We start from the raw sequence: 21,801 nt of genomic DNA on the forward strand, positions 1-21,801 counted from the left end.
TTCGGGTTTCGGGTACCCATCGCCTTCCCTACCACGAATGAAACGATCAGTCGCCTACCAAGGACCGCGTCCATGCGTGTGGCGACGACGCCTACCCCCGCGCAGGCCGCAGCCCCACCGCCGCGTTCCCTCCTCCCCACTCGTGTGGGAAGCTCAGCACAAAGTTCGCGTTGCGCCGGGCGGCTCGTCCTTCTTGGAAATCCTCCCACGCAATCGCCTCCCCGCCCCGCACCCGCGTGCGTGAGACGCCGCCTCGCACTGCCACAGTGCCACCGCCGCCCCCCACCCCGGGGCGCCGATCTCGCGTCGCGTCGCCCTGGCGAGGTGGTGGCGGGAGGATGGGGGCGTGCGTGTCGCGGCCCAGCGCGTGCGTGGGCAAGCCCCACACGCCGCGGTCCGGCGACGCCAGCGGCCGCTCGGGCGGCGGGGGTGGGGCGCGGCGGAGGCGCAGCCGCCGTGTCGGGAAGGGGCGGAGGACGGCGCCATCGCGCGCCGCGTCGATGGAGACCATCCAGGAGGCCGAGGTGCCCGGTTCGACGTCCGCCGCCGCGGCCGATCACCGGACGTACAGCAACCCCGCGTTCCAAGGTGGGTCGGTGGGTGAACGGACAGGCTGCTTTCTCCTCTTTCCCCCGTGACCGTGCACCTTCTGCACGCTGCTTGTTTCGGGGGTCTGGATTCTGATCTCCGGGTCCGAGGGACCATGGGCGCGTGATTGCGCGCTCCTCAGACTTCGGGGTTAAATTAAATTACTGCATCTGGGGATCGTGTGCGTCCAGCAATAGCTGCTCATCTTTTTTAATTCGTAGCTCCGGAGGCTTTGCGACCCTATTCTGTAGAGTGGGGTTGTGGTAGTGTCTGGGGCAGTACGCGTCGCAGTTCGTTGCGTCAATTCGTACTCGATACTCCAATATGACCTGACGTGATTTCGGGGGTATCTCGTGCTGCAGTGTCCGGGAACATTGAGGAGGCTTGGTACGATTCCTTGGCGATGAGCGAGTCGGATGCCGAAGACGATTTCCACAGCGTGCAAGATGGTAAGAGTGATGTCGTAGCAGCCATGTAGCTAGGTCCCCAGCACAGCATAATTTCAATGATTAGTTGAACCTGCTGATTTTTCGTCCCTATTTTGACATGCCTTTCTATTTAACTGGATGTGCTTCTCCGTGATCGTTCAGATTCTTTTTCATTGAATGGCTTCGAGAACGAAGCTGCATTGAGCATGAGAGATGGCAACGGTGGGAGCTTCAATGGAGCTGCGCAATCAGGCGAGCAGCAACATAAAAAGCCAAAGTCCAGCGAACTGTCAAAGGGGAGCTTGGAGAATGGTGTGAGGTCGTCCATGAGCAACGAGGATGCGGTGAGTTTTTCTGGTGCGGACAACACTCACGGTGGAGAGAGGATACTGGAAGTTTGCGGGCTTCTGCCAAATAATTGTCTACCCTGCATTGCCTCTGCTGTTGGGGTAAGCGAGAAGAAGAGAACTCTTTCCTCGAGCCCTACTCATTCAATGAGGATGCCTTCTTTGAAGCTTTCCTTCAAGAAGAAGTCAGGGGAAGCTCATCCATCTTCCACACTACGTAAGCATTTCTTAAGTCATTTGGTTAAGAGTTGCTAAGAGATAAGACACCCTTCTCAAAAGCTGAACTGAAGTTTGTGCAAATTTTCCCTGATATGTATACTTTTCCATAATTCTGTGTTTGATGAGTTAAAACTGTGCCTGCAACTTGCTTGTTCTCTTTTATGACATACTCCTAGGACTATTGTGTCCATAGAGGCAAAAGGTGGCACAGAGAACCGATGCTTTCTGGTAGTGACAATTTCTTCTCTGCCTGCATGGTTCACCAGTCATACCAATCATCTTTCATTTAGCAGCACTGTATTGATAAGACTTTCATCTGGAAATGGAAAGTGAAGATTCCATAGTTGTACTCATTGGCGGTTTGCAGAAACATATCACAAATGAATGGGAGAGGGAGATGCCTTAAAATCGTACTAAAACGAAGGGTTAATTAGATGTGTGCCATTACAAATTTTCTGGTTTTGATACATGCTATCGAACTATTTAGACTTGTAACCTTGCCATTAAACTTCATCCTAGACTTGAAATACACCATGCTATCATCTTGCAACCTAGAAGCATGTATACGCCATGGGCAGCCTTCAGCAGCGCAATCCGCAATGGGCTATAAACCTTGTCTTATCTGTCTTAAGACCAGCAAATTCAAAACCATTTGTAATAGCGAAGTGCCTAATAGCTTTTCTAAAAGTAACAATGTCAGGGAACAATGCACCCTGCCTAATGTCTGGTTTAAGAGGGTTATGAAGCACAACTACAGCTTCAGGGTCAGCATCATTCAACTCTGCCTCTGGAATAGGTCCTCCAGTAGCAGCTGGTGTTGTTTCATTATCAACATGTGAGGTTGTTTCATTTACAGTAGACTCAGTAGGCTCATTCGGCTCAGTAGGTTCAATACTAGGCTTGAGGATAACACCATACAAGTACTCATCATTGACACCAACATACTCCTCAACATTGTCGAACACGTCAGGAAGATTAGACTCATCTCCATCTGCCTCTACATCAGTAGGTTGTTCACAATCTACTTCTTTAGATACAAATGACGGATGACCTTCTTCAGCAATAGCCAATAAGTGGGCATGAAGGTGCAAGATGGACTTCTTCAGCAGTAAGTATCCATGGAGGCACATTATCAGTATCTGGTGGAACAACATGCATAATTGTGCATTTCTCCATCTCAAAACACAAAAGCAAGAAGCATAAATCGTTTCTCTGGTTTGTACATTTCAATGACATCAATAATCTGAGATTCTGAATCTAGTTGAACATCCTCACCAGACCTCTTGTCATAAACCCAGAAAACAATCTTTTGACCTCTGCCCCAACTTATCTCAGACCTTAAGGTTGCAACCAGGAAATCCATCGTGATACTCTTGCTATCTATGATCCAATTCCTATTAAAACCTTTTGTGTACTTTTTCTTACCATCTGAGTCAATTGATAAGAAACCTTCAACTGTAATGTCTACTGTGTACAAGTTCCTAACAACCGGATTAAAATAAACCAAAACCGACAGTGAGTTAAGGGTTACAGTTACTAGTTCAACTAAAATTGATGAGAATAGGGTTAGCGATCTTACATTTTTGGATAGCTCACCCTGTTAACGGGAAGCTCCATCACGCGACGATGTCTGGTGGACTTGGGAGCTCCGGCCACGACCACCGGTGTTCAAACGAGGGGGTCCGGCGACCTCCGGTGTGGAGACGTTGGCGGGGCCGTTGGGCGAGAGAGCGATCTTCGGCGCAGGGAGCTCCATCGGGGGCGGCGGCTGTGTGGCGATGGAAACAAACAGACACAATGAGAGCCTGTGAGAAATGAACGTATGGCTCAAAGCAAAGCCAGGGGTAGGATGGGAAATGAATACCTGCAGTTGTACATGATTCAACAAAACTAGTATAGCATGATGTATTTCAAGTCTAGGATGAAGTTTAATGGCAAGGTTACAAGTCTAAACAGTTTGATAGCATGTATCAAAACCATGAAATTTGTAATGTCTCACATCTAATTAACCCTAAAACTGTGTGAATAATTCTGATGCTGGTACTACCAATGCATATGCCTTTTATGGCACTTAGATTTATTATTTATTCCTGTAATTACCTGAGTACCGCTTTTGTCTGTGAAATAATTTCCAAAATATATAACAAAAAAAGTTTTAGCCATTCTCTGTTACAAGATTTATAGTAATATACACTAGTAACTTGATTTGATGTAAGTTTTCAGCCACATTAAATTTTGTACCATCTGTCAAGGTTAACATAACACATCAATTGCTTGGAGTATTCATTTTTCTTTTAGACAAAACTTGTCAAGGTGACAGATATACTTTATTTTGTTTAAGTATCTACGAAGGATTTCCTGGAAAGGCCTCTAGCAGGTTCTCAAGTACAGTTGTGCTTGCTGGAAACAAATATGCCCAACAGTTGGACTCATATTGATCCTGGTACATTCCGAGTCCGTGGAGCAAACTATTTTAGGTAAATGTCATTCATGCATTATCGTTTCATATCCATTGCTGGTTTATTTGGAACTCCTGGATGCTTTTATGAGATTGATCTTAGTTTTGAACGCACTTTCCAGGGATAAGAAAAAAGAGCTTGCTCCAAATTATGCTGCATATTATCCATTTGGAGTTGATGTGTACTTATCGCCACAGAAACTCAATCATATATCTCGATTTGTTGAACTTCCTGATATTCAACTCTCCAGCAAGCTCCCACCTCTTTTGGTGGTCAATGTACAGGTAAGTTATTGTAAGTGCACCAATTATAAAAAGGTCATAAGTGCACCAAGGACAATGCACTGTTTCATGGTGAAAGTTTTGTATACAGTCCTTTTGTTGATAAGCTTTCTAACTTGTCAAAGTGTCAGATATGAAGCATTTGTTTGTTTATTCATGTCACTCCTTTTTATTTCTCATTGGTGCTCAATTTGTCCAATTGTCACACTTGCAGACACTTGTCTAAATGGATATTAGTATTGCCAATGAACTGTATGTCAACTTGCTTTAAACATATTCAGATGTGTGCTAGCCATAGATGATGCCTATTTTTAGTACCAAATAAGTTCAAAACTAGTACAAAGGGCTGGACTGAAGCAATCGGTGAGCTCTGTGTAACATGTTATTTATGTATGCTTGCCTGAAGTAAGCCTCAATAACGTGCCACCAGAGGAATATTTGTTTTTAGAAATAGTTACTATAACTTGGATTTCAGTATTTTACTGTGATTTTTATGCTCTTGCCAGTATTCATTTAGTGTATTGACATTTTGTATACTTTTCTCAGGTGCCATTGTATCCAGCTTCATTATTTCAGAATGAGACTGATGGGGAAGGGATGAGCTTTGTTTTGTACTTTAGGCTTTCTGATGGTTACTCGAAAGAGCTTCCACCTTCATTCATTGAAAGTATTAGAGTAAGCTTCACTGATCTTTTATATATGTTTTCAGTAATATCTGTTTCTGTTACTATTTTTTCGTATTTCTTATATATAATAATACAGGTATGTAGCTCTGAACACTGATAGTTCAGAGACATCATGCCTACGTTTTCAGGGTTGTAGCTGAAGTCCCCTTTGGGGTCCTGCCATTCTTTGAAGTAAAGAGTCCGGATTTAACTTCTTAGGCATATAGTCGTTCAAGGTAGAAAAGAAGCATAGCACTTCTGACTGTTTCACAAGAGAAAAGATAAGGAGTTTTGCATGTGAAAATGCAGATTCAGCTATTGGAATTGGTTTAGGATATGTAGATTGGTTCTGGTTCTTTTATATTGTTAAGTCAATGTATATGATAACTTATGTGATTGGTGATAATGTTAATTGCCAGCTTTGGCAGTTCCCAGAGATATGGAGTAGAAAGCTAATTATGTTTCAGTGTACTAGTTATTATCAGTCAATAATACTTCTTTTCCTTCCCAACAGAGGTTGATTGACGACCATGTAGAGAAGATAAAAGCATTTCCAATGGAAACGACTATACCATTCCGAGAGCGGCTGAAGATACTTGGCAGGGTGGCTAATCTGGAGGATCTTCCTTTGAGTGCAGCGGAGAGGAAGCTAATGCATGCGTATAACGAGAAGCCTGTCCTTTCTAGACCACAGCATGAGTTTTACCTGGTTAGTTGTGTTTATTTCTAGAAAATTGTTGTAGTTATGTATTATTCACCTACTTTCTTGAGCCCGCGATCTGATAAATAAATGTGACAATATAAATATCTTCTTTTTAGGCATACTTCGAAGTTTGATTACTTGCTGGTGGGAATATTGAATCATCCTTTTTCTTCTGTGCAGGGTGATAACTACTTCGAGATCGACATTGACATGCACAGATTTAGCTACATCTCAAGGAAAGGTTTTGCAACATTTTTGGACAGGCTAAAAGCATGTGTTCTAGATGTTGGGCTAACTATTCAGGTATCCCAATCGTAAACGATAACCTTGTTCTTCACCATTGTATTTTCCCAGAGAATCGCTCGAGAAAAAAAGTAGCTTAGGTCACTTACTGACTGTGTTCACTTCTAACTGCAGGGAAATAAAGCTGAAGAACTGCCGGAACAAATCTTATGCTGTGTTAGGTTGAATGGGATAGATTACACCAAATACCAGCCTCTTTTGACTCACGCTGCCTGAAATAAACGCTTACAAGAACCAGCTAACCGTCATTTGGAATTGGATGCTGAGAGGTAACCATACCAGGACCCAGACTCCTGGAGATTTCAGACCAGAGCCGCTGTCGATTATCACAGCTTCTGCTGAAACGCCATCATCCGAGCTTAGGTGGGGCAGGTGACTCATTGACAACTGGCTGCTCCCGTTCGAATCCGTGGTGCTAATGTAGTCGTTTCTTTCTGAACACGGGGGGAAAAGGCGGAGACTGCGGTACATGTAAGGGCATGTTTGGTTTGTGGCTAAATGTGCCACACTTTGCCTAAGGTTAGTCGTTCGAATTGAATAACTAACCTTAGGCAGAAAAGTTAGGCAAAATGTGGCAATTGAGGTAAAGAACCAAACATGCCCTAAATCTGTAAATCATTGCTGGATAGCTCCGGTTGCCTCCCTTTTACTACCCAACATTCTAGATTTAGTAAATATAACTAATTCTGACTATGGTCGAGTAGGTTTAGGCGTTAAAGACCTCTACAACAATTTCACTATATCCGTACAGGAACAGGATGTCGTCTTGGCCCAAAATATCGTGTACAACTTGCATGATGATGTGTTGTTAACTTTGGAAGCTCTATATGGTTCAGGGCTATCGTCCCAAATTATCGTGTACAAGTACAATTTTTATGATGTTGAGTTCGTAACAATGCGAGGTTGTCGGATGGTAAGAGCAACTAAAAAACCATCTTTATACTCTTATATTCCTCCTTAATTAATAAGAATTGAAATTCTAGTGAAAAAACATCCTTCGGAAGGCTCTCCAAATGTTGATTTAGAGAGCAACGTTAAGATAGCCTCTTAAGGTTGCTCTTAAAAGCATCTAGACCCCTAATTTAGATTTGGTGATTATGTTTTGTGGCGGAATTACTTAGTGATGTCACAATTATGTCGATTATTTAGGTAGTTAAGGTTTTTATGTCTCTATTGACAATATTCAATTTCTAAACCACGAAATGAAGGTTAAGAATCGATTACTTTCAAGTGTCACTGATGTTGATTGACTACTTGTTGAGAATATGCAAAGCACTAGTGTGTTCGATGTGCACCAGACACGGTACATAATGAATGGCACCCAGAGCAAGATTGAAGTGTGTCTAAGAGGTCGAGTACTCACCATATGTGTCCGGTGTGCCATCAAACATGGCACTATACACGGTACTCAGAACGTAGGTTATCAAGTCCTCGTCAAATCGACAAACTTGTCTATATATATATATATATATTATATATATATATATATATATATATATATATATATATATACACACTACGTATGTACATAGTGTCGGGGACCATAATTAGGGGTACCCTCAAGACTCCTAATTCTCAGCTGGTAACCCCCATCAGCATTAAGCTGCTAAGGCCTGATGGGTGCGATTAAGTCAGGGATCGGTCCATTCGAGCAACTCGATCACGCCTCGCCCGAGCCTAGCCTCGGACAAGGGCAGCCGACCCCGGATGGTTTCCGTCTCGCCCGAGGCCCCCCTCCAACGGCAGACACATCTCCGGCTCGTCCGAGGCCCTGCCTTCGCTAAGAAGCAACCCTGACTAAATCGCCGCACCGACCGACCAAATCGCAGGAGCATTTAATGCTAAGGTGACCTGACACCTTATCCTGACGCGCGCCCTCCGGCAGAGCCGAAGTGACCGCCGTCACTTCGCCGCTCCACTGACCGGTCTGACAGAAGGACAGCGCCGCCTGCGCCACTCCGACTACAGCGCCACTTGACAGAGTGAGACTGACAGGCAGTCAGGTCCTGCCAAAGGTGCCATAGGAAGCTCCGCCCGACCCAGGGCTCGGACTCGGGCTAAGTCCCGGAAGACGGCGAACTCCGCTCCGCCCGACCCAGGGCTCGAACTCGGGCTAAGTCCCGGAAGACGGCGAACTCCGCTCCGCCCGACCCAGGGCTCGGACTCGGGCTAAGTCCCGGAAGACGGCGAACTCCGCTCCGTCCGACCCAGGGCTCGGACTCGGGCTAAGTCCCGGAAGACGGCGAACTCCGCTCCGCCCGACCCAGGGCTCGGACTCGGGCTCGGCCCCGGAAGACGACGAACTCCGCTCCGCCCGACCCAGGGCTCGGACTCGGGCTCGGCCCTAGAAGACGACGAACTCCGCTTCGCCCGACCCCAGGGCTCAGACTCCGCCCTGGCCTCCGCCGAACGACCTCCGCCTCGCCCGACCCAGGGGCTCGGCCTCGGCCACGGAAGACAGACTCGACCTCGGCTTCGGAGGAGCCTCCACGTCGCCCAACCTAGGGCGCAGGCCAGCCACGTCAACAGGAAGCACCATCATCACCCTACCCCGAGCCGCCTTGGGCCGTAGGGAACAAGACCGGTGTCCCATCTGGCTAGCTCCGCCAGATAGGCAATGATGGTGCCCCCGCACGCTCTGTGACGACGGCGGCTCCCAGCTCTCTTACGGAAGCAGGCGGACGTCAGCAAGGACTCGACCGCTCCAACAGCTGTCCCTCCGCCAAGCACCGTCGCTCCTCCGACGGCCACGACATCACACCAGCAGGGTGCCAAGATCTCTCCGGCTGCCACATTGGCATGTACTTAGGACGTCAGCTCTCCCCCGCTAGACACGTAGCACCACGCTACACCCCCATTGTACACCTGGATCCTCTCCTTACGCCTATAAAAGGAAGGACCAGGGCCCTCTTAGAGAAGGATGGCCGCGCGAGGACGAGGACGAGACAGGCGCTCCCTTGGGGCCGCTCGCTTCCCTCACCCGCGTGGACGCTTGTAACCCCCTACTGCAAGCGCACCCGACCTGGGCGCGGGACGAACACGAAGGCCGCGGGATTCCCACCACTCTCACGCCGGACTCCGGCCGCCTCGCTCCTCTCCCCCCTTTGTGCTCGCCCACGCGCTCGACCCATCTGGGCTGGGGCACGCGACACTCACTCGTCGGCCTGAGGGACCCCCGGTCTCGAAACGCCGACAGTTGGCGCGCCAGGTAGGGGCCTGCTGCGTGTTGACGAACAGCTTCCCGTCAAGCTCCAGATGGGCAGTCTCCAGCAACCTCTCCGACCCGGGACGGTGCTCCGTTTCGGGAGTCTTGAGTTCATGTCCCTCGACAGCAGCTACAACATGATACTCCTTCCACCGCCGCGTGACAACGACAAAGGCGGTCGACAACCCGCCCGCCGGCGGCGGAATCGACGACGTCTTCCCCGCGTGGTGGAAGAACCACGTTCAAGCTCGCTCCGTCCTCTCCCCCAGCAATGGAGGAGGAGGCGGGGCAACCAGGGCCAAGCAGGAGGCTGCGCCTCGTTGGCTGTCGAGCGAGTTGACGTCCCCAGCGTCCCAACGAGGGGTACACCGGGCATCGATCTCGCGTCTGAGACGAAGACGAGCGCCATCTCCCCGCGACACGCCAAACCCGAGCAAATGGACGACGCAAGCGCGCTTGCGGAAAGCTTGCTGGGCATCGCCCTCGTGCCTGACGCGACGGTGCAGTCAGTCCCCGACGTGACTTCATCGCCGCTCGACGATCAAGAGGTACCAACCGATTCCCATCCTACGCCTTTTGGATTCGGCCTCAACCCGCCTAGCAATCTTGCTTTGGCGGGCATTCTCGTAGAGGCGAGTCCAAACCCTCTGGGGTCTCGCATGCGGTCGCCTTGGGACCGGTTGACGGACGTCTCGACCTACGGGCCCTCTGGGTCCGAGGAAGACGACGACCCCAGCATCTGTTGGGATTTCTCTGGACTTGGCAACCCCAGTGGCATGCGGGACTTCATGACCGCATGTGACTTCTGCCTCTCCGACTGTTCCGACGGTAGCCGCAGCCTCGACGACGAGGACTACGGCCCAAGCCGCGAATGTTTCCACGTCGATCTAGGGGGTCACTCCGAAGGCAATCATCTCGGCATGCCAGAGGACGGTGATCTCCCTAGGCTGGTGCCTCGCGCCGACATCCCGCGGGAGCTAGCTGTGGTCCCCGTTCCGGCGGGGGGTTACGACCCACAGCTCGAGCAAGTCCGCGGGGCGCAGGCCAGGATCGACGTAGGAGCAGGAGCGCTTGAGCCGATCCGCCGGGACGCCGGGCAGGCATGGGTGGGCCAACCCCCGGCCGGAGAAATACGTCACCTGCCCCAGGGTCTCCAGCACCGCGTCGCCGACGACTTCAGGGTCAGGCCACCGCCTGCATCCATTGGGGTCGGTCAGAACCTGGCGGCGGCAGCGATGCTTCTCCGCGCGATGCCGGAGCCATCAACCACCGAGGGTCGGCGAATCCAGGGAGAACTCAAGAATCTCCTGGAAGGCGCTGCGGTCCGACGGGCCGAGATCTCTGCCTCCCGAAGGCAGGGATACCCCTCGGAACCTCATGCCGCGACTTCCCGATTCATGCGGGAAGCCTCGGTCTACACCGGGCGCACGCGCAACACCGCGCCTGCGGCCCCGGGCCGCCTCGGCAACGAGCACCATCATCGCGACCGTCGAGCCCACCTCGACGAGAGGGTGCGCCGAGGCTATCACCCCAGGCGTGGGGGACGCTACGACAGCGGGGAGGATCGGAGTCCCTCGCCCGAACCACCCGGTCCGCAAGCCTTCAGCCGGGCCATCCGACGGGCGCAGTTCCCGACCCGGTTCCGACCCCCGACTACTATCACAAAGTACTCGGGGGAAACGAGACCGGAACTGTGGCTCGCGGACTACCGCCTGGCCTGCCAACTGGGTGGAACGGACGACGACAACCTCATCATCCGCAACCTCCCCCTGTTCCTCTCCGACACCGCTCGCGCCTGGTTGGAGCACCTGCCTCCGGGGCAGATCTCCAACTGGGACGACCTGGTCCAAGCCTTCGCCGGAAATTTCCAGGGCACATACGTGCGCCCTGGGAACTCCTGGGACCTCCGAAGCTGCCGGCAGCAGCCGGGAGAGTCTCTCCGGGACTACATCCGGCGATTCTCGAAGCAGCGCACCGAGCTGCCCAACATCACCGATTCGGATGTCATCGGCGCGTTCCTCGCCGGCACCACCTGCCGCGACCTGGTGAGCAAGTTGGGTCGCAAGACCCCCACCAGGGCGAGCGAGCTGATGGACATCGCCACCAAGTTCGCCTCTGGCCAGGAGGCGGTCGAGGCCATCTTCCGAAAGGACAAGCAGCCCCAGGGCCGCCCATCGGAAGAGGCTCCCGAGGCGTCTACTCAGCGCGGCACCAAGAAGAAAGGCAAAAAGAAGCCGCATGTGAAACGCGACGCCGCCGACGCGGACCTTGTCGCCGCCGCCGAGTACAAGAACCCTCGAAAGCCCCCCGGAGGTGCCAACCTCTTCGACAAGATGCTCAAGGAGTCGTGCCCCTATCATCAGGGGCCCGTCAAGCACACCCTTGAGGAGTGCGTCATGCTTCGGCGTCACTTCCACAGGGCCGGGCCACCCGCGGAGGGTGGCAGGGCCCGCGACGACGACAAGAAGGAAGATCACCAAGCAGGAGAGTTCCCCGAGGTCCGCGACTGCTTCATGATCTACGGTGGGCATGCGGCAAATGCCTCAGCTCGGCATCGCAAGCAAGAGCGCCGGGAGGTATGCTCGGTGAAGGTGGCGGCGCCAGTCTACCTGGACTGGTCCGACAAGCCCATCACCTTCGACCAAGCTGACCACCCCGACCACGTGCCGAGCCCAGGGAAATACCCGCTCGTCGTCGACCCCGTCATCGGCGACGTCAGGCTCACCAAGGTCCTTATGGACGGGGGCAGCAGCCTCAACATCATCTACGCCGAGACCCTCAGGCTCCTGCGTGTCGATCCATCCTCCGTCCGGGCAGGCGCTGCGCCCTTCCACGGGATCATTCCCGGGAAGCGCGTCCAGCCTCTCGGACGACTTGACCTTCCCGTCTGCTTCAGAACGCCCTCCAACTTCCGAAGAGAGACTCTGACGTTCGAGGTGGTCGGGTTCCGAGGAACCTACCACGCGGTACTGGGGAGGCCATGCTACGCGAAGTTCATGGCCGTCCCCAACTACACCTACCTGAAGCTCAAGATGTCGGGCCCCAACGGGGTCATCACCGTCGGCCCCACGTACAAACTGAAAGGGAAATGTGCCCTTGGGCCATTTCTAAGTATTTTGGTGATTGAGTGCCAACACAAGTGCTTAAATGTGAATTCATGCTTATGGATGGACAAAGTGCAAAACAAGAGCAAAGGTATGTTTCTAAGTCTTAGTACATTGGTTTTGTGTACTAATATACTTGTCTAAGTATTAGAAACAGAAAGAAGAAGAAAAGAGAAGAGTTGGCTGTGTACAGCCAAAAGGCTGTTTCGGTCTGGGGCACCGGACTGTCCGGTGGTGCACCGGACAGTGTCCGGTGCGCCAGGCTGCCTCGAGCGAAGTGGCCGCTCTCGGGAATTCGCCGACGGCGTACGGCTATAATTCACCGGACTGTCCGGTGTGCACCGGACTGTCCGGTGAGCCAACGGTCGGCCGGGCCAACGGTCGGCCGCGCGATCTGCGCGGGACACGTGGCCGAGCCAACGGCTAGAAGGGGGCACCGGACTGTCCGGTGTGCACCGGACATGTCCGGTGCGCCAACGGCTCCAAGTCTGCCAACGGTCGGCTTCGCTATTTAAGGAAGGAAATCGGGCACCGGACAGTGTCCGGTGTGCACCGGACTGTCCGGTGCACCCGACGACAGAAGGCAAGGTTGGCCTTCCAGATTTGCTCTCAACGGCTCCTAGCTGCCTTGGGGCTATAAAAGGGACCCCTAGGCGCATGGAGGAGACCACCAAGCAACCTTAGAGCATTCTTGATCATCCACACTCAGTCTTTGCGCATTCGTTTGTCATTCCCAGTGATTCGAGCTCCGTTCTAGTGAGAACTTTGAGATAGTCTTTTGAGCTCGATTCTTGGCCGTGTGTGTGCGCATTTTGCTGTGGATTTGTGTGTGTTGCTTCCCTCCCTTACTCCGTATTTCTTTGTGAATCTCAAGTGTAAGGGCGAGAGACTCCAAGTTGTGGAGATTCCTCGCAAACGGGATATTGAAAGGAAAAGCAAAACACTATGGTATTCAAGTTGGTCTTTGGACTGCTTGAGAGGGGTTGATTGCAACCCTCGTCCGTTGGGACGCCACAACGTGGAGTAGGCAAGCGTTGGTCTTGGCCGAACCACGGGATAAACCACTGTGTCACCTCTGTGTTTGATCTCTTGTGGTATTGTGTTTTGTTGAGACTCCTCTCTAGCCACTTGGCGATTATTGTGCTAACACTTAACAAGTTTTTGTGGCTATAAGTTTAAGTTTTCCAGGATCACCTATTCACCCCCCTCTAGGTGCTCTCAATTGGTATCGGAGCCGTTCTCTTCAAGAAAGGGACTAACCGCCCGAAGAGATGGATCCTAAAGGCAAGGGGATGGTGATCAACGACAAGGAGAAGGAGTCCTTCGTCAACGAGCCCAATGATGACAAACCCACCGACTCAGGCTCGGGCCACAAAAGAAAAGACGGGAGGAAGAAGAAGACAAGGCGCATCAAGGAAATTGTCTACTACGACAGCGACAAATCTTCCTCCTCCCAAAAGGACGACGACGACTACGATAGACGAAAGACGGTTAACTCAAACTTTTCTTTCGATTATTCGCGCATCCCGCATAGTTCAAATGCTAAATTGCTCCCCATTCCACTTGGCAAGCCCCCTCACTTTGATGGAGAGGATTACGGATTTTGGAGCCACAAAATGCGTACTCACCTGTTTTCTCTTCATCCAAGCATTTGGGAGATTGTGGAAAGTGGAATGAAATTTGATAGCTCAGATAGCCCTGTGTTTATTAATGAACAGATTCATAAAAATGCACAAGCTACTACTGTGTTGCTAGCTTCTTTGTGCAGGGACGAGTATCACAAGGTGAGCGGCTTGGACAATGCCAAGCAGATCTGGGACACCCTCAAGATCTCTCATGAGGGAAACGACGTCACCTTGCTCACCAAAATGGAGTTGGTGGAGGGCGAGCTTGGACGGTTCGCGATGATAAGGGGCGAGGAGCCGACACAAACATACAACCGGCTCAAGACCCTTATCAACAAAATAAGGAGCTACGGGAGCACGCGATGGACGGACCACGACGTCGTCCGCCTAATGCTAAGGTCATTTACCGTTCTTGATCCTCATTTGGTGAACAATATTCGTGAAAATCCCAGGTACACCAAGATGTCGCCCGAAGAAGTTCTTGGGAAATTCGTTAGCGGGCGAATGATGATCAAGGAGGCGAGGTACGTGGACGACGCCTTGAATGGTCCGATCAACGAGCCGCAACCCCTTGCTCTCAAGGCAACACGAAGCAAGGAGGCGCTACCTAGCAAGGTGGCACAGTTTGAGGCGGCCGGACTTAATGATGAAGAGATGGCTCTCATCATCAAAAGATTCAAGACGGTGCTTAAAGGTCGCAAGGGACAACCAAGCAAGACCAAAGCCAAGGGGAAGCACTCATGCTTCAAATGCGGTAAGCTTGGTCATTTTATTGCTAACTGTCCCGACAATGATAGTGATCAGGATCAAGGGAACAAGAGGGAGAAAAAGAAGAACTATAAGAAGGCAAAGGGCGAGGCTCATCTTGGCAAGGAGTGGGATTCGGACTGCTCTTCGTCCGACTCCGACAATGAAGGACTCGCCGCCACCGCCTTCAACAAGTCATCCCTCTTCCCCAACGAGCGTCACACTTGCCTCATGGCAAGGGAGAAGAAAGTAAGCACTCATAACACTAGTACTTATGCTTCTTCAAGTGAGGATGAGTCTAGTGATGATGATGAGATAGATTACTCATGCTTATTCAAGGGATTAGATAGAACCAAGGTAGACAAAATTAATGAATTAATTGATGCCTTGAACGATAGGAATATACTCTTAGAAAAGCAAGAGGATTTGTTGTATGAAGAGCATGATAAATTTGTTGAAGCTCAGAAATCTCTTGCTCTAGAAATTAAGAGGAATGAAATGCTCTCCAGTGAATTATCTTCTTGTCATGAAACTATTGCTAAGTTAAAAGGTTTTAATGATGATTTAAATGCTAAACTAGAAGTAGCCTGTAAATCTAATTCTTGTGTAGAGACTGTTGAAACTTGCAATAGGTGTAAAGATTTTGACATTGATGCTTGTAGTGAACACCTAGTTTCAATTTCCAAACTTAATGATGAATTGGCTAGTCTTAATGCCCAACTTAAGACTAGCAAAAGCGAATTTGATAAATTAAAATTTGCAAGGGATGCCTACACAAGTGGTAGACACCCCTCAATTAAGGATGGACTTGGCTACAAGAGGGAAGCCAAGAACTTGACAAGCCATAAGGCTCCTATCTCTGCCAAGGAGAAAGGGAAGGCTCCTATGGTTAGTAGTGCTAAAAAGAACCATGCTTTTATGTACCATGATAGGAGACAAACTAGAAATGCTTATAGGAGTTATAATGCTTTTGATGATTTTGATTCTCATGCTATGTTTGCTTCTAGTACTTCCTATGTGCATGATAGAAATATTGGTAGGAGAAATGTTGTTCATAATATGTCTAGGAAAAATGTTGTCAATGTTCCTAGAAAAGTTATGAATGGTCCCTCTACAATTTATCGTGCCTTAAATGCTTCCTTTGCTATTTGTAGAAAGGATAGGAAAATAGTTGCTAGAAAATTAGGGGCAAGATGCAAGGGAGACAAAACTTGCATTTGGGTCCCTAAGGATATTTGTGCTAACCTTGTAGGACCCAACATGAGTTGGGTACCTAAGACCCAAGCCTAAATTTGCCTTGCAGGTTTATGCATCCGGGGGTTCAAGCTGGATTATCGACAGCGGATGCACAAACCATATGACGGGGGAGAAGAAGATGTTCACCTCCTATGTCAAGAATAAAGATTCCCAAGATTCAATTATATTCGGTGATGGGAATCAAGGCAAGGTAAAAGGGTTAGGTAAAATTGCAATTTCTAATGAGCACTCTATCTCTAATGTGTTTTTAGTTGAGTCTCTTGGCTACAATTTGCTATCTGTTAGCCAACTATGCAATATGGGATATAATTGTCTTTTTACAAATGTAGATGTGTCTGTCTTTAGAAGAAGTGATGGTTCACTAGCATTTAAAGGTGTATTAGACGACAAACTTTATTTAGTTGATTTTGCAAAAGAAGAGGCCGGTCTAGATGCATGCTTAATTGCTAAGACTAGCATGGGCTGGCTGTGGCATCGCCGCTTAGCACATGTGGGGATGAAGAACCTTCACAAGCTTCTAAAGGGAGAACACGTGATAGGTTTGACTAACGTACAATTCGAAAAAGATAGACCTTGTGCAGCTTGTCAGGCAGGTAAACAGGTGGGAGGAGCGCATCACAGCAAGAATGTGATGACCACATCAAGACCCCTGGAGCTGCTACATATGGACCTCTTCGGACCCGTCGCCTATCTAAGCATAGGAGGAAGTAAGTATGGTTTAGTTATTGTTGATGACTTTTCCCGCTTCACTTGGGTGTTCTTTTTGCAGGATAAGTCTGAAACCCAAGGGACCCTCAAGCGCTTCCTCAGGAGAGCTCAAAATGAGTTTGAGCTCAAGGTGAAGAAGATAAGGAGCGACAACGGGTCCGAGTTCAAGAATCTTCAAGTGGAGGAGTTCCTTGAGGAGGAAGGGATCAAGCACGAGTTCTCCGCTCCCTACACACCACAGCAAAATGGTGTGGTAGAGAGGAAGAACAGGACGCTAATCGATATGGCGAGGACGATGCTTGGAGAATTCAAGACCCCCGAGCGTTTTTGGCCGGAAGCCGTGAACACGGCTTGCCACGCCATCAATAGGGTCTACCTTCATCACCTCCTCAAGAAGACTTCGTATGAGCTACTAACCGGTAACAAACCCAATGTATCTTACTTTCGTGTATTTGGGAGCAGGTGCTACATTCTAGTGAAGAAGGGTAGAAATTCTAAATTTGCTCCTAAAGCTGTAGAAGGGTTTTTGTTAGGATATGACTCAAATACAAAGGCGTATAGAGTCTTCAACAAATCATCGGGTTTGGTTGAAGTCTCTAGCGACGTTGTATTTGATGAGACTAATGGCTCTCCAAGAGAGCAAGTTGTTGATTGTGATGATGTAGATGAAGAAGATGTTCCGACGGCCGCTATACGAACCATGGCGATTGGAGAAGTGCGGCCACATGAACAAGATGAACGAGATCAACCTTCTTCCTCAACAACGGTGCATCCCCCAACTCAAGACGATGAACAGGTTCATCAACAGGAGGCGTGTGATCAAGGGGGAGCACAAGATGATCATGTGATGGAGGAAGAAGCGCAACCGGCACCTCCAACCCAAGTTCGAGCGATGATTCAAAGGAATCATCCCGTCGATCAAATTCTGGGTGATATTAGCAAGGGAGTAACAACTCGATCTCGATTAGTTAATTTTTGTGAGCATTACTCCTTTGTCTCTTCTATTGAGCCTTTCAGGGTAGAGGAGGCCTTGCTAGATCCGGACTGGGTGGTGGCCATGCAGGAGGAGCTCAACAATTTCAAGCGCAATGAAGTTTGGACACTGGTGCCTCGTCCCAAGCAAAATGTTGTGGGAACCAAGTGGGTGTTCCGCAACAAACAAGACGAGCACGGGGTGGTGACAAGGAACAAGGCTAGACTTGTGGCAAAAGGTTATGCCCAAGTCGCAGGTTTGGACTTGGAGGAGACTTTTGCTCCTGTGGCTAGGCTAGAATCAATTCGTATCTTGCTAGCATATGCTGCTCACCATTCTTTCAGGTTGTACCAAATGGATGTGAAGAGCGCTTTCCTCAACGGGCCGATCAAAGAGGAGGTGTACGTAGAGCAACCCCCTGGCTTCGAGGATGAACGGTACCCCGACCATGTGTGTAAGCTCGCTAAGGCGCTCTATGGACTTAAGCAAGCCCCAAGAGCATGGTATGAATGCCTTAGAGATTTTTTAATTGCTAATGCTTTCAATGTTGGGAAAGCCGATCCAACTCTTTTTACTAAGACTTGCAATGGTGATCTTTTTGTGTGCCAAATTTATGTCGATGACATAATATTTGGTTCTACTAATCAAAAGTCTTGTGAAGAGTTTAGCAGGGTGATGACGCAGAAATTTGAGATGTCGATGATGGGCGAGTTGAACTACTTCCTTGGGTTCCAAGTGAAGCAACTCAAGGACGGCACCTTCATCTCCCAAACGAAGTACACACAAGATCTGCTAAAGCGGTTTGGGATGAAGGACGCCAAGCCCGCAAAGACGCCGATGGGAACCGACGGACACACCGACCTCAACAAAGGAGGTAAGTCCATTGATCAAAAAGCATACCGGTCAATGATAGGGTCTTTACTTTATTTATGTGCTAGTAGACCGGATATTATGCTTAGCGTATGCATGTGTGCTAGATTTCAATCCGATCCTAAGGAGTGTCACTTAGTGGCGGTGAAGCGAATTCTAAGATATTTGGTTGCTACGCCTTGCTTCGGGCTCTGGTATCCAAAAGGGTCTACCTTTGACTTGGTTGGATACTCAGATTCTGAATATGCTGGATGTAAGGTCGATAGGAAGAGTACATCAGGGACGTGCCAATTCTTAGGAAGGTCCCTGGTGTCGTGGAACTCTAAGAAACAAACCTCCGTTGCCCTATCCACCGCTGAGGCCGAGTACGTTGCCGCAGGACAGTGTTGCGCGCAACTACTTTGGATGAGGCAAACCCTCCGGGACTTTGGCTACAATCTGAGCAAAGTCCCACTCCTATGTGATAATGAGAGTGCTATCCGCATGGCGGAAAATCCTGTTGAACACAGCCGCACAAAGCACATAGACATCCGGCATCACTTTTTGAGAGACCACCAGCAAAAGGGAGATATCGAAGTGTTTCATGTTAGCACCGAGAACCAGCTAGCCGATATCTTTACCAAGCCTCTAGATGAGAAGACCTTTTGCAGGTTGCGTAGTGAGCTAAATGTCTTAGATTCGCGGAACTTGGATTGAATTGTAGCATACATGTGTTTATGCCTTTGATCATGTTCATTCTGCATTTTGTTGCTTATTGTGGTGCTCAAGTTGTACAAACACTCCCTGGACCTCACAAGTCCGTTGCAAAGTGATGCACAGTTTTAGGGGGAGATGTGTTACAACTTGACCCTTTGAGACTAACCATATGCTTGAGTTAGCTTGTTTTAGTCTCAAAGGAGAATTAAAAGGGAAAAGGTGGACTTGGACCATGAAAGACTTCCACTGCACTCCGATGAGAGGGTAACTTATTCCAAGTTCATCTCATGAACTCTTATTGCCATTTGCTCTTAATTGAAGATTTTGGTGAGGCAATGGGGTTATAGGGCCAAGATTGATCCCGTTTTGGTGCTTGATGCCAAAGGGGGAGAAAATAAAGGCCAAAGCGATAAATGGATCAGCTACCACTTGAGAAATTTTGAAAATAGTAGAATAGAGCTTTTGGTTTGTCAAAACTCTTGCATTGTCTCTTTTGTCAGAATAGAGCTTTTGCATTGTCTCTTTTGTCAAAAGTTGGCCTTTTGTGGGGAGAAGTGTTGATTATGGGAAATAGGGGGAGTTTTTGAAATCTTTGATCAATCTCTTTTGGAATGACTCTCTTTATGCTTCAACATGTGTGTTTGACTTAGAGATAGAGATTTGAGTTTGATTTGCAAAAACAAACCAAGTGGTGGCAAAGGATGATCCATATATGCCAAAAATGAATCAAAATAAATTTGAGTTTTATTCGAAGTGATTTTGCACTTATTCTAGTTGCTTTATGTTGTGTTGGCATAAATCACCAAAAAGGGGGAGATTGAAAGGGAAATGTGCCCTTGGGCCATTTCTAAGTATTTTGGTGATTGAGTGCCAACACAAGTGCTTAAATGTGAATTCATGCTTATGGATGGACAAAGTGCAAAACAAGAGCAAAGGTATGTTTCTAAGTCTTAGTACATTGGTTTTGTGTACTAATATACTTGTCTAAGTATTAGAAACAGAAAGAAGAAGAAAAGAGAAGAGTTGGCTGTGTACAGCCAAAAGGCTGTTTCGGTCTGGGGCACCGGACTGTCCGGTGCGCCAGGCTGCCTCGAGCGAAGTGGCCGCTCTCGGGAATTCGCCGACGGCGTACGGCTATAATTCACCGGACTGTCCGGTGTGCACCGGACTGTCCGGTGAGCCAACGGTCGGCCGGGCCAACGGTCGGCCGCGCGATCTGCGCGGGACACGTGGCCGAGCCAACGGCTAGAAGGGGGCACCGGACTGTCCGGTGTGCACCAGACATGTCCGGTGCGCCAACGGCTCCAAGTCTGCCAACGGTCGGCTTCGCTATTTAAGGAAGGAAATCGGGCACCGGACAGTGTCCGGTGTGCACCGGACTGTCCGGTGCACCCGACGACAGAAGGCAAGGTTGGCCTTCCAGATTTGCTCTCAACGGCTCCTAGCTGCCTTGGGGCTATAAAAGGGACCCCTAGGCGCATGGAGGAGACCACCAAGCAACCTTAGAGCATTCTTGATCATCCACACTCAGTCTTTGCGCATTCGTTTGTCATTCCCAGTGATTCGAGCTCCGTTCTAGTGAGAACTTTGAGATAGTCTTTTGAGCTCGATTCTTGGCCGTGTGTGTGCGCATTTTGCTGTGGATTTGTGTGTGTTGCTTCCCTCCCTTACTCCGTATTTCTTTGTGAATCTCAAGTGTAAGGGCGAGAGACTCCAAGTTGTGGAGATTCCTCGCAAACGGGATATTGAAAGGAAAAGCAAAACACTATGGTATCCATTGGGGTCGGTCAGAACCTGCATCCATTGGGGTCGGTCAGAACCTGGCGGCGGCAGCGATGCTTCTCCGCGCGATGCCGGAGCCATCAACCACCGAGGGTCGGCGAATCCAGGGAGAACTCAAGAATCTCCTGGAAGGCGCTGCGGTCCGACGGGCCGAGAGCTCTGCCTCCCGAAGGCAGGGATACCCCTCGGAACCTCATGCCGCGACTTCCCGATTCATGCGGGAAGCCTCGGTCTACACCGGGCGCACGCGCAACACCGCGCCTGCGGCCCCGGGCCGCCTCGGCAACGAGCACCATCATCGCGACCGTCGAGCCCACCTCGACGAGAGGGTGCGCCGAGGCTATCACCCCAGGCGTGGGGGACGCTACGACAGCGGGGAGGATCGGAGTCCCTCGCCCGAACCACCCGGTCCGCAAGCCTTCAGCCGGGCCATCCGACGGGCGCAGTTCCCGACCCGGTTCCGACCCCCGACTACTATCACAAAGTACTCGGGGGAAACGAGACCGGAACTGTGGCTCGCGGACTACCGCCTGGCCTACCAACTGGGTGGAACGGACGACGACAACCTCATCATCCGCAACCTCCCCCTGTTCCTCTCCGACACCGCTCGCGCCTGGTTGGAGCACCTGCCTCCGGGGCAGATCTCCAACTGGGACGACCTGGTCCAAGCCTTCGCCGGAAATTTCCAGGGCACATACGTGCGCCCTGGGAACTCCTGGGACCTCCGAAGCTGCCGGCAGCAGCCGGGAGAGTCTCTCCGGGACTACATCCGGCGATTCTCGAAGCAGCGCACCGAGCTGCCCAACATCACCGATTCGGATGTCATCGGCGCGTTCCTCGC

The 21,801-nt window shown here is 50.1% G+C and overlaps 1 protein-coding gene across 1 annotated transcript; it reads left to right on the forward strand.

Moving 5' to 3' along the window:
• The first annotated feature begins 413 nt into the window (after positions 1 to 413).
• LOC100274268 (DUF1336 domain containing protein expressed) lies at positions 414 to 6,770 on the forward strand. The gene is made up of 9 exons (NM_001365844.1): positions 414 to 588; positions 951 to 1,037; positions 1,179 to 1,580; positions 3,924 to 4,059; positions 4,163 to 4,325; positions 4,869 to 4,997; positions 5,502 to 5,696; positions 5,871 to 5,993; positions 6,108 to 6,770. Exons 1-9 carry the CDS (start codon positions 501 to 503, stop codon positions 6,207 to 6,209), a joined length of 1,425 nt encoding a protein of 474 aa, NP_001352773.1. The 5' UTR covers positions 414 to 500; the 3' UTR covers positions 6,210 to 6,770.
• Positions 6,771 to 21,801: the final 15,031 nt, after the last annotated feature.

The sequence above is a fragment of the Zea mays genome, chromosome 5, assembly GCF_902167145.1.
Source record: "Zea mays cultivar B73 chromosome 5, Zm-B73-REFERENCE-NAM-5.0, whole genome shotgun sequence".
Classification (NCBI taxonomy): domain Eukaryota; kingdom Viridiplantae; phylum Streptophyta; class Magnoliopsida; order Poales; family Poaceae; genus Zea; species Zea mays.

What these genes read in the sequence shown, in the direction of transcription:
- LOC100274268 (NM_001365844.1), top strand. Translation starts at nt 501, where the DNA reads ATGGAGACCATCCAGGAGGCCGAGGTGCCCGGTTCGACGTCCGCCGCC. An exon ending in TTTTGGTGGTCAATGTACAG is followed by an intron (nt 4,326 to 4,868) that starts GTAAGTTATTGT and finishes TACTTTTCTCAG; the next exon opens with GTGCCATTGTATCCAGCTTC. An exon ending in ATGTTGGGCTAACTATTCAG is followed by an intron (nt 5,994 to 6,107) that starts GTATCCCAATCG and finishes TTCTAACTGCAG; the next exon opens with GGAAATAAAGCTGAAGAACT.